We start from the raw sequence: 13,566 nt of genomic DNA on the forward strand, positions 1-13,566 counted from the left end.
TTTTGCCAAATAAAATTTTCCACTGGGCAAAGAAAGATAGGATTAAAGGCAGGCAGGATGATGTCTATTAGAGCTACATTTAAGTAGATGAGTTCTCTGAGGCGTGACAGTATAAGCCTGTGGTCTACAGGAGTACATGTATGGTCAAGCACTTTATAAGAGCTGATAATAAGTCTGTATATATTTTTTAATTTTTCAAAACTGCCTCAAACCTATGGCCAAACTGGGATAACATTCAAAGTCGACTCCAACTAATGTGATGTGAGGGCTCATATTTTGTTTTTCTAAACATTTAATTAAATAATCATACAGCAAGGCAAAAGCCCAACAATTGCACAGTTTTATTAATAAAAATTGGTTATACATTTTTTTATTCCAAACATACCTAGAAAACGGTGTTTTATTTTAGTTCAGCGTAGTATATTTGATTCTACTCTGTTTTAATTTTGCATTAGCATCTGAAGTAAATATAGACCATTTATTTAACACAGTAATAATGATGTCAATTTCAACAAAGTAGTTTATTGATATTGGATCAGCAAAGGCACTAGGGGATTTACTGAATTTTGTAGCTTGTAGTCTATTATTAGGATGCCCTGAAAAATACTCCTGAAGTGAACAAATGTACATGGAGATGTATATTAGATATGTGACCTTGTTTTAAATGTAATTTGCATATAGCATAAAAATTAGTTTTGAAAGTTTCAAATTTTTTTGAAGGTTAATAAAGTTTTGAAAGGATGCAAATGTTTTAAACACAGGGATGAAATATGTTATTTAGTCAATCCCAGTTGTAATACTAAAAAAGAGTCTTGTTAAAAACCACATGAAATACAGTTATTAAAAGCATATCAAAGCCAGTTATTTCTAGAAAAGAAATTCATAAAACAATATTTCTTAGGCTTGTGAAATTCTATGTAAAAGCAGCTTCTTTCTTGAGTGTTTAAGAAATAATGATGTGAGATTACAACCGTGAGAATAACATTTGCCTAGTTATTTTTATTATTATTGGCAGTAACATTCTGTTGTAAAGTAGGTGGCAGAAACACCACAAAATCAACCAAAACACTTCCTCACGAACTACTGTGCCCAGATGGATTACGTCCCCAGAGTAGTAGTGGGATGCTGCAAGGGGCTGGCAGTCATTTTGGCAGGAGACTGCTTTCTCCTCAGTTTGAAAATCAAATCATTTTAAAGGCAGAATTGCAGATATAAGGATTTTCCATGTTAAATTATATAAAATGGTCAAGATACATCAGTGTCATACAATTATAGCTTTGATTAGAAAACCTTTGAGTGGAGCTAATGAATTATACAGAGTGATCTTCTCAGTAGTAAATAGAAGTAGGTTTAATAAAACATAAAAAGTTATAGAAATAAAATATAAATTGTGGAAAGATGATGGTCAGGTTTCAAATATGTATAACATAGTTTCTAAATTTAAGTATTATCATTCTTTTTGGTGTCTAGTGTTTTTCAGATTTTTTTAAAGATAGTTTCAACTTCTGCCAAAATACTTCATTTACTTGGTTTGTTTTGGGTTTTTGCAAGAAATATAATTCATTGAATGAATGCTAGGTTACCGTAGCTACTTGTGTTATATTTGCATACATTTTACTTAAGTTTAAAATCATGTAAGTACTTGAAAATCATTTCATAACTATTAAATATGGGCAGGCACTGGTTTGGGAGTCAGGAAATATTCTGAATCCAGTTCATTAATAAACTTGTGACCTGGACAAATCAGGTATTTATTTTGGAAGTAATAAGCACACAAATTCTAAACAAAGTATCAATTTTGTTTTGATTTTGTTTGTTTTCTATTAAATGAAAGGGGTGGATTAGATGGTTTTTAACTTTTCTTTCAACATTTGCTACTTCTTGATTTTATGATTTAGTCCATGGGGTCGCACAGAGTCAGACACGACTAAAGTGATTTAGCAGTAGCAGTATCTTTATCTGATTCTCTTAAAGTAACCTACTTAACCTTTCAGAAGTTCCGAGATTAAAGCAAACTAATTCTTTGACTGAAAAGCCTGTCTTATAAATTCTAAGGATCTCTTCACATCAATATTAAAATATGATTATGTTAAGGATTATCTATACATTTGTCTGCAGAAAATTAAGATCATGGCATCTGGTCCCATCACTTCATGGCAAATAAATGGGGAAACAGTGACAGACTTTAATTTTTTGGTCTCCAAAACCATGCAGATGGTAACTGCAGTCATGAAATTAAAAGATTCTTGCTCCTTGGAAGAAAAGTTATGACCAACATAGCCAGCATATAAAAAGCAGAGACATATCTTTGCCAACAAAGGTCCATCTAGTCAAAGCTCTGGTTTTTCCAGTAGTCATGTATGGATGTGAGAGTTGGACTATAACGAAAGCTGAGCACCGAAGAATTGATGCTTTTGAACTGTGGTATTGGAGAAGACTCTTGAGAGTCCCTTGGACGGCAAGGAGATCCAACCAGTCCATCCTAAAGAAAATCAGTCCTGAATATTCATTGGAAGGACTGATGCTGAAGCTGAAACTCCAATACTTTGGCCACCCGATGCGAAGAACTGACTCATTGGAAAAGACCCTGATGCTGGAAAAGATTGAAGGCAGAAGGAGAAGGGGACGACAGAGGATGAGATGGTTGGATGGCATCACTGACTCAATGGACATGAGTTTGAGTAAATTCCGGGAGTTGGTGATGGACAGGGAGACCTGGCGTGCTGCAGCCCATGGGGTGACAAAGAGTTGGACATGACTGCCAACTCACTTGAACTGAATTGAACAGTTGTCTGTAAGGAAAAACTTAAAGTGACAACCTGAGAAAACATCAGACTGTATGTTTAACTTACTTATTAGTTGGCCAGTTTTTCCCTGTAAATTCTCTTCCAGAGTCAGATAAGGCATAAAATAATAATTATTGTTCTAACAGATCATAATGGCAGTAGTAGAAGTTTGTTAGAAAGCGTGATAAAATGGTCTTACCACGTTGGAGTGAGGGAATGGAGGGAGTGGAGAAGGAAATTACACTTAGACTTTAAAAGTAACATGGAATTTAAGAACCAAAATAATTCCATGAAAAGTTGCCTAAATTATGTTATTCCTCACCTAAATCAACAATAGCATTAGGATGCAAAGTTGTCGATGTTGGGAGTCTTTTAAGGGCAGCATTAAATGACACATTTTTTCTCACTCAGATTCTGAATGAAAGAGGCAAATTAGCAGAGGAATAACATATGAATGGGCTTTCCAGGTGACTCAGATGGTAAAGAATCTGCCTGCAATGCTGGAGACCTGGGTTTGATCCCAGGGTTGGGAAGATCCCCTGGGGGTAGGCATAGCAATCCACTCCAATATTCTTGCCTGGAGAATTCCCATGGACTAAGGGTCTGGTGGGCTATAGTCCACAGGGTCGCAAAGAGGCAGACGTGACTGAGCAACTAAGCACAACACATATATAACAAAATATCATCTTATAATTTCATTTAAGTTTGTTTGGAGGGTATAGCTGTGTAGTCAGGGACAGAAGTATCCCCCAAAAGAAGCTGCATAGTATTAACTTATAAAAGGCCCAATTTCTTCAACTAGTTGTTGTTATTGTTCAGTTGCTTCATAGAAACACAAGGATTAAAGGATTAAAATGTATCTCTGGTTCTCAAATACATATACATACAAATGTGTATTTGAAAGCAATACCAATTTTCACATTGGAGCTTTTCTGCTCAGATTTTTCCTCCCAAATTTCATATTCAAAAGACAATGTCATACATTTGCTCCATCTAATATTTAAGCATTACATCTCCAAAATAGATTCTGATCCCATCCATTTTTCTTTGTCTTCATTGTCAAAAATCTAGACCAAGCCTCTGTTGTTCAGTCACTCAGTCGTGTCTGACTCTTTGCAACCCCATGAATTGCATCACACCAGGTTTCCCTGTCCTTTGCTGTTTGCTGGAGTTTGCTCAAACTTATTTCCATTGAGTTGGTGATGTCATCCAACCATCTTGTCCTCTGTTGTCCTTTTCTCCTCCTGCCCTCAAGCTTTCCCAGCATCAGAGTCTTTTCCAATGAGTTGGCCCTTCACATCAGGTGGCCAAAGTATTGGAGCTTCAGCCTCAGCATCTGTCCTTCCAATGCATACTCAGGGTTGATTTCCTTCAGGATTGACTGGTTTGATCTCCTTGCTGTCCAAGGAGATCTCAAGAGTCTTCTCCAACACCACAGTTCAAAACCAGCAGTTCTTTGGTGCTCCACCTTCTGAGTTGGACTATAAGTCCAACTCTCATATCTGTACACGACTACTGGAAAAACCATAGCTTTGAGTATACAGACTTTTGGCATCAAAATAATATCTCTGCTTTTTAATACACTGTCTAGGTTTGTCATAGCTTTCCTTTCAAGAAGCAGGCGTCTTTTAATTTCATGGCTTCAGTCACCATCTGCAGTGATTTTTGAAGTCCAAGAAAATAAAGTCTGTCACTGTTTCCATTGTTTCCCCATCTATTTGTCATGAAGTGATGGGACCATATGCCATGATCTTAGTTTTTTGAATGCTGAGTTTTAAACCAGCTTTTTCACTCTCCTCTTTCACCTTCATCAAGAGGCTCTTTAGTTCCTCTTCCATTTCTGCTGTTAGAGTGGTGTCATCTGCATATCTGAGGTTACTGACATATAACCTCCCAGCAGTCTTGATTCCAGCTTGTGCTTCATCCAGCTCAGCATTTCACATGATGTATTCTATATAGAAGTTAAATAAGCAAGATGACAATATATTACCTTGAATTATTCCTTTCCCAATTTTGAACCAGTCTGTTTTTCCATGTCAGTTTCTAACTATTGCTTCTTGACCTGCATACAGGTTTCTCAGGAGGCAGGTAAGGTGGTCTGGTATTCCCATCTCTCTAAGAATTTTCCACAATTTGTTGTGATCTACACAGTCAAAGGCTTTAGTGTAGTCAATGAAGAAGAAGTATATGTTTTTCTGGAATTCTCTTGCTTTTTGTGTGATCCAAGGGATGTTGGCAACTTGATCTCTAGCTCCTCTGCTCTTTCTAAATCCAGGTTGTACATCTGGAAGTTTTCAGTTTACATACTGTTGAAGCCTATCTTGAAGGATTTTGAGCATTACCTTGATAGTATATGAAATGACCACAGCTGTGTGATAGTTTGAACATTCTTTGGCCTTTATAAGACTGCCTTCATGTTTAAGACTTATGTGAAACGCCACTCTGAAAACGAAATGCTTCATTTGAACTATTGTGGATAATTCTGTTTGGATGCAAAAATGCAGATGTCTAAAGGCATCTGAACTGTGCAGCATCATGGGTTAAGTTTTTGTTTTTTTTTTAATTGAAGTTCCTCTATGTGTACTATCAGTTCAGTTGAGTCACTCAGTCATATCTGACCCTTTGTGACCCCATGGACTGCACCATGCCAGGCCTCCCTGTCCATCACCACATCCTGGAGTTTACTCAAGCTCATATCCACTGAGTTGGTGATGCCATCCAACCATCTCATCCTCTGTCATTCCTTTCTCCTCCCACATTCAGGCTTTCCCAGCATCAGGGTCTCTTCCACTGAGTCAGTTCTTCACATCAGATGGCCAAAGTATTGGGGTTTCAGCTTCAGCATCAGTCCTTCCAATGAATATTCAGGGCTGATTTTCTTTAGGATGCACTGGTTGGATCTCCTTGCATTCCAAGGGACTTTAAAGAGTCTTCTCCAACGTCTTCTCCAACATCACAGTTCAAAAGCATCAGTTTTTCAGTGCTCAGCCTTCTTTATAGTCCAACTCTCACATCCATACATGACTACTGAAAAAACCATAGCTTTGACTAGATAGACCTTTGTTGGCAAAGTAATGTCTCTGCTTTTTAATACGCTGTCTAGGTTGGTCATAACTTTTCTTCCAAGGAGCAAGCATCTTTGAACTTGGCTGCAGTCACCATATGACTTTGGAGCCCGAAAAAATAAAGTCTGTCATCGTTTCCATTCTCTCCCCATCTATTTGCCATGAAGTGATGGGGCCAGATGCCATGATCTTAGTTTTCTGTATGCAGGTCAAGAAGCAACAGCTGGGCTGGATGACACACAATCTAGAATCAAAATTGCTGGGAGAAATATCAATAACCTCAGATATGCAGATAACACCACCCTTATGGCAGAAAGAAAAGAGCAACTAAAGAGCCTTTTGATGAAAGTGAAAGAGGAAAGTGAAAAAGTTGGCTTAAAAGTCAACATTCAGAAAACTAAGCATCTGGAAGTTCATGGTTCATGTACTGTTCAAGCCTGGTTTGAAGAATTTTGAGCATTACTTTACTAGCGTGTGAGATGCATGCAATTGTGTGGTAGTTTGAGCATTCTTTGGCATTGCCTTTCTTTGGAATTGGAATGAAAACTGACCTTTTCCAGTCCTGAGGCCACTGCTGAATTTTCAAAATTTGCTGACATATTGAGTGCTGTTCTATGAGGATAATCAAAACCATACCGTTCACTGGTCCAAACTCCTCAGAAAAATGTTTTGACTGTGATAAATGCTTACTGAAGTCCAATATGTAATGCATGTGTTATTTTCTAAGGGAACAAGCCATATGAAATGTCAGGAAGCAAAACCTCATCAAATAATAAAACACTTATTATAATATATGTGATTAATTAGGGACATATTATGGGTGATACAGAATCACAAACTTTCTGATCTTACAAAGGCCCACAGAAATGTGTAATATCTTACTAAAATGTAATTCTGATGTTGTAGATTTAGCTCCCCCTTTCAATGTCCATTTGGTGTTATCAGAATGCATAATTTCTTTTATTTATACTTGTACATTTTAATATATTTTCCCCTTATTCTTCTTTTTCCCACATTAATATTGGTTATGCTATTTCTATTACTTTACTATTTCTTTCCACTCACAAATTCTACTTTGCTTTTTTACAACCTTTTTTTGCTTCACAGCCTCTGGCTTCCAATTTATTTCCTTTTGGATTTTTTGTTTCTTTATAGGATTTTTAAAAATCTAATTGGCTTCTACTTTTGTTTTGCTTGTCTTCCTAAAGAATGTTCTTCCATTTTTCTATTGCCCACTGCACTACTTATTTCCAACTTAGGAAAAAAAAATCTTTCAGAAATGCTCTTGTCATACACGTCCTGTTATTATTTTATACCCAGCTGTGGTTACTTAGTTATCCCTCTCACTTTTTATAGTTCATTTTCATTTAAGTGCATATCTCTATTCATCTTGAAAGTATTTCTCTCTCTTCAAAGTCTTTTTCCACCAAGAAAATTAAATTGTTTTGTCTCTTATGAAAGGAGTAAGCACTCCTCTGTCAACTGAAAGGCATATTTAAATGCCAGCTCTCATGTAAAGAGAAGGTGTAGGCCAAAACTACAACCACAGGTTTTGTGAGTTCCTATATGCCAACAAAGGTTCATCTAGTCAAGGCTATGGTTTTTCCTGTGGTCACGTATGGATGTGAGAGTTGGACTGTGAAGAAGGCTGAGCGCTGAAGAATTGATGCTTTTGAACTGTGGTGTTGGAGAAGACTCTTGAGAGTCCCTTGGACTGAAAGGAGATCCAACCAGTCCATTCTGAAGGAGATCAGCCCTGGGATTTCTTTGGAAGGAATGATGCTAAAGCTGAAACTCCAGTACTTTGGCCACCTCATGTGAAGAGTTGACTCATTGGAAAAGACTCTGATGCTGGGAGGGATTGGGGTCAAGAGGAGAAGGGGACGACAGAAGATGAGATGGCTGGATGGCATCACTGACTCAATGGACCTGAGGCTGAGTGAACTCCGGGTGTTGGTGATGGACAGGGAGGCCTGGCGTGCTGCGATTCATGGGGTCGCAAAGAGTCGGACACGACTGAGCGACTGATCTGATAATATATTATGTGGTGCATTGTTTCATATGCTTATTTGCCAACTGTATATCTTCAATTTGGGACAAATTAGCATCTTGATAATATTGAAACTTCCTATCCATGAACCGGGAATACCTCCATTTATTTAATTAGTACTTTCCTGGTGACTCAGACAGTAAAGAATCTGCCTATAATGCAGGAGACCTGGGTTTGACCCCTGAGTCAGGAAGATCCCCTGGAAAAAGGAATGGCAACCCACTCTAGTATTCTTGCCTGTAGAATTCCATGGACAGAGGTGCCTGGTGGACTACAGTCCATGGGATTGCAAAGAGTAGGACATGACTGAGCAACTAACACTCACTCACTTGATTTCTTTGGTCAGTTTTATAATTTTACTCATACAGACCTTGAACATAATCTGTTAAATTTGTATTTAAGTATTTCTTTGAGGGGAGTGCTAATGTGAGTGGTTTTATGTTTTTAACTTCCAATTCCACTTGTTCTTTGCTGGAATGTAGGAAAGCAGCTGACTTTTCTATATTAACTTTGTAATTTGCAACCTCACTGTAATTGCTTATTAGTTCCAGGAGTTCTTCTGTTAATTCTTTTGGATTTTTTTATATAAACAATTATGATGTCAACAGACACACTCATTTCTTCCTTCTCAATCTGTAAACTTTTTATTTCCTTTCCTTGCCTTATTACATTAGCTAGGACTTCCCGTATGATCTTAAAAAGTGATGAGAGGAGATGTCCTTGCTTTGTTTGTAATCTGAGTGGGAAAGGTTCTAGTTTCTTCCATTGTATTTTAAAACTTGTTGTTCCTATAAAGGAAATATATTGAGTTTTTCATATCACCTTTGAAATAGACACCTCAATTCTTTTACCACTTTTAGGAATCTTTCAGATGTTTCTATTTTTTCTAGGCATACAATTATATAGTATGCAAATAACTATATTTTACTTCCTTCATCCTTATTAGTGTAATTGTATCTCACATATAATTGGATTGGTATGTATAGTGTTGAGTTTTTCCTAAGCTTTATGAAAGTATGTTTAGGATTTGTAAAGTGTTTTGTTGACCTTGGGGATCTGTGTGTGTGTGTGTATAAAATGTTAGAACAACTGGACAAATGGATGTCTACCTCACTCCATATAGTAAGCAAATTCTAGGGCTTCCCTGGTGATCCAGTGGTTAAGCACCCATCTTGCAGTGCAAGGGTCACCAGTTCATCCCTGGTCCAGGAATATCCCATCTGCTTCAGAGTAACTAAGCTCACACACCACAACTACTGCACCTGCACTCTGAGGCCTGTGAGCCACAACTATTGAGCCCACATGCAGCAACTACTGAAGCCCGCACACCCTGGAGCCCGTGCTCCATAACAGGAGAAGCCTCAGCAATGAGAAGCCTGTGCACTGCAACTAGAGACTAAGCCCTGCTCCCCATAACTAGAGAAACCGTCTGTGCAGCTATGGAAACCCAACACAGCCAATAAGCAAATAAATATTAGAAATCACATTCCAAATAGATCAAAGATTTAAATGTATAAATCTAAACCATAAATGATAAAAATGAAGGAAGAAAATATGATGTATCCCTCCACACTCTCAGGGACATGGATGCTTTCCAGAGCATGACACAAAATCTAGAAACCAGAGAAGAATTAGAGTGAATCATCACATAACATGCAAAATGTTTTAATTAAATTTTGTAATCTGTAGCACAAAACACCATAAACTCAAAATACATACACTATATATTTTTAAAAGCCCCCACATTCCCAAATTAAATGGTTCATATTGTATCTAAAAGGGTGCTATAGTTTAAAAAGGAAAAGAAAATGAAAACATGTACTGTTATTTAAATAGTCACAGAAAGAAAAGAAAATATAGCTCTTGAACATATGCTCATGTAAGTTCACATAAGTTCAGCTTTTCTCATTTTAAGACAAATGCAAATTAAAATAGTAATATGGCCCCTGTTTTGCCCCAATCCGATTGAACATACTGAAAATATGATAACACATTATGTGGTGAGAATGTACATGAGCAGGCACCATGTTCCATTGTTGTCAGAAGAACCAGTTGGTTCAACCTTCAGAAAGAGTTATTTTGTAATAATACCAAAATTAAAGATTCACATTCTGCATAGCTAAGTACAACTGTAGAAATTGATACTATACTATTCACATATATGTGAAAGTATGTGTATAACATATATTAATTCTATCTTTATTTATAAAAACAAAAGATTAAAAACAGTACCTATCACCCGGGAATTGATTGAATAAATTATAGTATGTACAAAAAAAGGAAAACTATGCAGCTGATAAAGAGTTGAATCTGCAAAAACTGATAAGAAATGAACTCTAATAGATATTTTCAGTGAAAAGTGCAGGGTGCAGAAAATGTGTGAGTTGGCACATATCTATTACATAGACAGATAACAGTGGTTAGGTCTTAGGTCAGAAATTGATTTTTTGCGAGCAAGAAGGAAGGGGAATTTTCCAGTTTCCTTTAATATTTTGAATTTATGTCATTTATGCATGTTTTCTATCAAAAAAACTAGTCAGAAATAAAACCATCCATACATTGATGTTATAATAGTTACCTTAGAAAATGCACCATACTTGTTATCCCTAAACATTTATTTCAAAATAAATTACTGCCAGTATTTTCCTGATTCCTTATGGGAACAGTAGAATTTTAAGGCCAAACATGCTTTTTCTGTTGATTTAAATTTACTTGATTTAAATTTTCTTTTCTTCCAGGCCCTAAGCTGAATTGCAGGTAGATTGAAAAGACCTCTGAAAATTTCACTAGTTCACTTCAAGGACAGAGAGTACAAATTTAGACTTGTATATCCAGTAAAGAATCTGCCTGCAGTACAGGGGACCTGGGTTCAATCCCTGGGTTGGGAAGATACCCTGGAGAAGGCATGGCAACTCACTCCAATATTCTTGCCTGGAGAATCCCCGTGGACAGAGGAGCCTGGCAGGCCACAGTCCATGGGGTCTCAAAGAGTTGGACTCGACTGAGTGATTAAGCACAGCACACCCCCTTGTTTCCGGTCACCCGTCAAAAACTTCACAGCAGTGGGAATCTCCCTCAGTAAAATTTGAAGTTCCCGTAAGACCTCTCAAAAGATATATGGCAGCAATTTTAATATTGCAGTTCATATACACCAAAGCTGCAATTAACTATATTGTAGTTTGCTGACCTTAATGAGTTAATGACCTTCCCTCCTAGCTCACTTGGTAAAGAATCTCCCTGGAAGGCAGGAGACCTGGGTTCAATTCCTGGGTTGGGAAGATCCCCTGAAGAAGGAAATGGCAACCACTCCAATCTTGCTTAAAGAATCCTATGGACAGAAAAGCCTGGCAGACAAGAGTCCATGGGGTTGCAAGAGTTGGACACGACTTAGCAACTAAACCATGAACCAATGAGTTAATGCCGTGTCCAAATAAAACTTGTGGTCAAATGACAGCCTAGGCTCTGAGAAGTTTTGGCTCAGTATTATCTGTGAAATTTGAGCTGATATTAAATATGCCTTAAAACAATACCTTTGGGATTTGGCCTCCAGCATCTGATTAGGTCTGGCAGCTGTATGAGTCAAGAGTTTTGCCTCAGGTCCTTATGTTTTGCACTGTAGGATTATAGCATCAGCAAGAATATCATTATTCCTTTAGTGAAGGAAAATATCTCAGTGTTTGAGCTTATAGAACTGTCTTCTTTCTGATTACTTTTTCCTCTGAAATAAGAGAATTCTGCTGTCTCCTGTACCTATAGTTATCTTCTCCCGCCCACTGCCCAATCTAGTAATTCTTTTCCAGCCTAGCCTTTCTGCCATTCTTAGTCATCTAATTGTTGTCTGTCTAACCTTAAACTGTCTCTTTCTATATGCATTTAAGTAGGCTGACCCTAGCATGACGGATGCCATGACAGGTCACAGTTCCATTGTCTTTGTCTCAGAATAGATGAAGCCTCAATCAGGACAGCCATGGCTATTTGGTCATTAAATCTGGCTGCAGCAAACTGTTCTGACTGGCTTGATCAGGAGCCACTTGTGCAGATTAGACAGTTGCGTTTTATATCCTCTCAGAGACAGCTCCCTTTCCACTTCATCCTGTTGATGAGTTAACCATGGTCTCTCTGGGGCTACATCCTCATCTTCTGGGTGGCTCACAGAGTGAATAGCTCATTTGGGACAGGGTGGTACTTAGCCAATGTACTTTAATTAAGGCTATACTTGAATAACTTCCTTAAGTTATGGCACGGTTCCTGCCTCAGCAAAGCATAAGGATTGGATTAATAAACATGGGACATTTATAACAAAAAAGCTGAGATAGAAAACGTGTTTGTTAAGCCAAACTCATAGAAACAGAAAGTGGAATGGTGGTTGCAAGAAGCTGGGGGAGGGGAAAATAGAGAGTTGCTGTTCATTGACATTAAATTTCAGTTGCATAAGATGAATAAGTTCTAGAGATCTAAATGACTTTGTGCCTATAGTTGACAATACTGTCTTGCACGTTTAAAAGTTTGCTTAAAGGGTCATGCTAAAGATCTCAAGTTAAATGTTCTACCTACAAAAAAAAAAAAAGAATTTATATTTAATTATTCCATTTGGATTTAATTGGAAATGAACTTTTCAGTCCTCTAGTTTGTATTGCATAACAGGAGGTTGCAGATATTAAGATCTTTAAAGCTCCTTAAAATATCTGTATTCTTTCTCTTTAGGACTTCATATGCAGAGTAAATGGTGATTAAAATGTGCAGGATGACAAGATGGAGCAAACAGTGCTTGTGCCACCAGGACCTGACAGCTTCAACTTCTTCACCAGAGAATCCCTTGCGGCTATTGAAAGACGCATTGCAGAAGAAAAGGCTAAGAATCCCAAACCAGACAAGAAAGACGATGATGAACATGGCCCAAAGCCAAATAGTGACTTGGAAGCTGGAAAGAACCTTCCTTTTATTTATGGAGACGTCCCTCCAGAGATGGTGTCAGAGCCCCTGGAGGACCTGGATCCCTACTATATCAATAAGAAAGTGAGTGTGTTTTATCAGGCATATTTTGCTGCTTTTTACCTTATAGTATACCTTAGACTGTTAGAGCACCAACATATGCTAAGTTAGCACAAACTCTAAGTATCCTTCTCTTTGGGAAATAGAACACATTTGTGTATGCTTTATGCATATATACGACAAATAAATTGATTAGATCATAACAGATGGAGCTGTCCCAAATGTACACAAAAGATATCTAAAAACAAATGTAAGTCATAGGCAGCTATTTTGACAAATTAAAAACTTCTCCCCAGGGATTGTGTTTACTATTTATGAGTTTTCTGTACTTGAAAATCCTGAAATTGTCACAAGTTATAAAGATCTCAAAAATGTTGGTATTAATTTCTCATAGAACAAAATTTGATACCAAAAGGATTTTCAATTTTATATTATATATAAATATTATGTTATATATAATACATCAATTAAGTTCCTGAAGAAATTTTTTCATTTGGAAAAAAACATTCCTATACAAACTATAGTTTAAACAATTATTTAATCTTTTGGTGGGAATATATTAATATTGGTAAGGATTAACCAAAATCTAGTAATCTAAAAATACATAAATTTGAGTATTCATGCTTGAAGTGAATGTATTAAGTACTTATCCTTTCATTATGACCATGATTTC

General features: G+C 37.1%; 1 protein-coding gene across 6 annotated transcripts in view; it reads left to right on the forward strand.

Moving 5' to 3' along the window:
• Nucleotides 1-13,566, forward strand: part of LOC113903082 (sodium channel protein type 1 subunit alpha) — a 183,001-nt gene that overhangs the window by 75,427 nt on the left and 94,008 nt on the right. For all 6 annotated transcript variants that reach the window (XM_027558726.1, XM_027558708.1, XM_027558754.1 and 3 more), the window contains exon 2: nt 12,606-12,917. In XM_027558726.1, coding sequence (XP_027414527.1) covers nt 12,654-12,917 — 264 coding nt within the window. In that variant the 5' untranslated portion in view covers nt 12,606-12,653. The remainder of the gene's footprint in view (nt 1-12,605; nt 12,918-13,566) is intronic.

Source organism: Bos indicus x Bos taurus, chromosome 2 (genome assembly GCF_003369695.1).
Source record: "Bos indicus x Bos taurus breed Angus x Brahman F1 hybrid chromosome 2, Bos_hybrid_MaternalHap_v2.0, whole genome shotgun sequence".
Taxonomy (NCBI): Eukaryota; Metazoa; Chordata; class Mammalia; order Artiodactyla; family Bovidae; genus Bos; species Bos indicus x Bos taurus.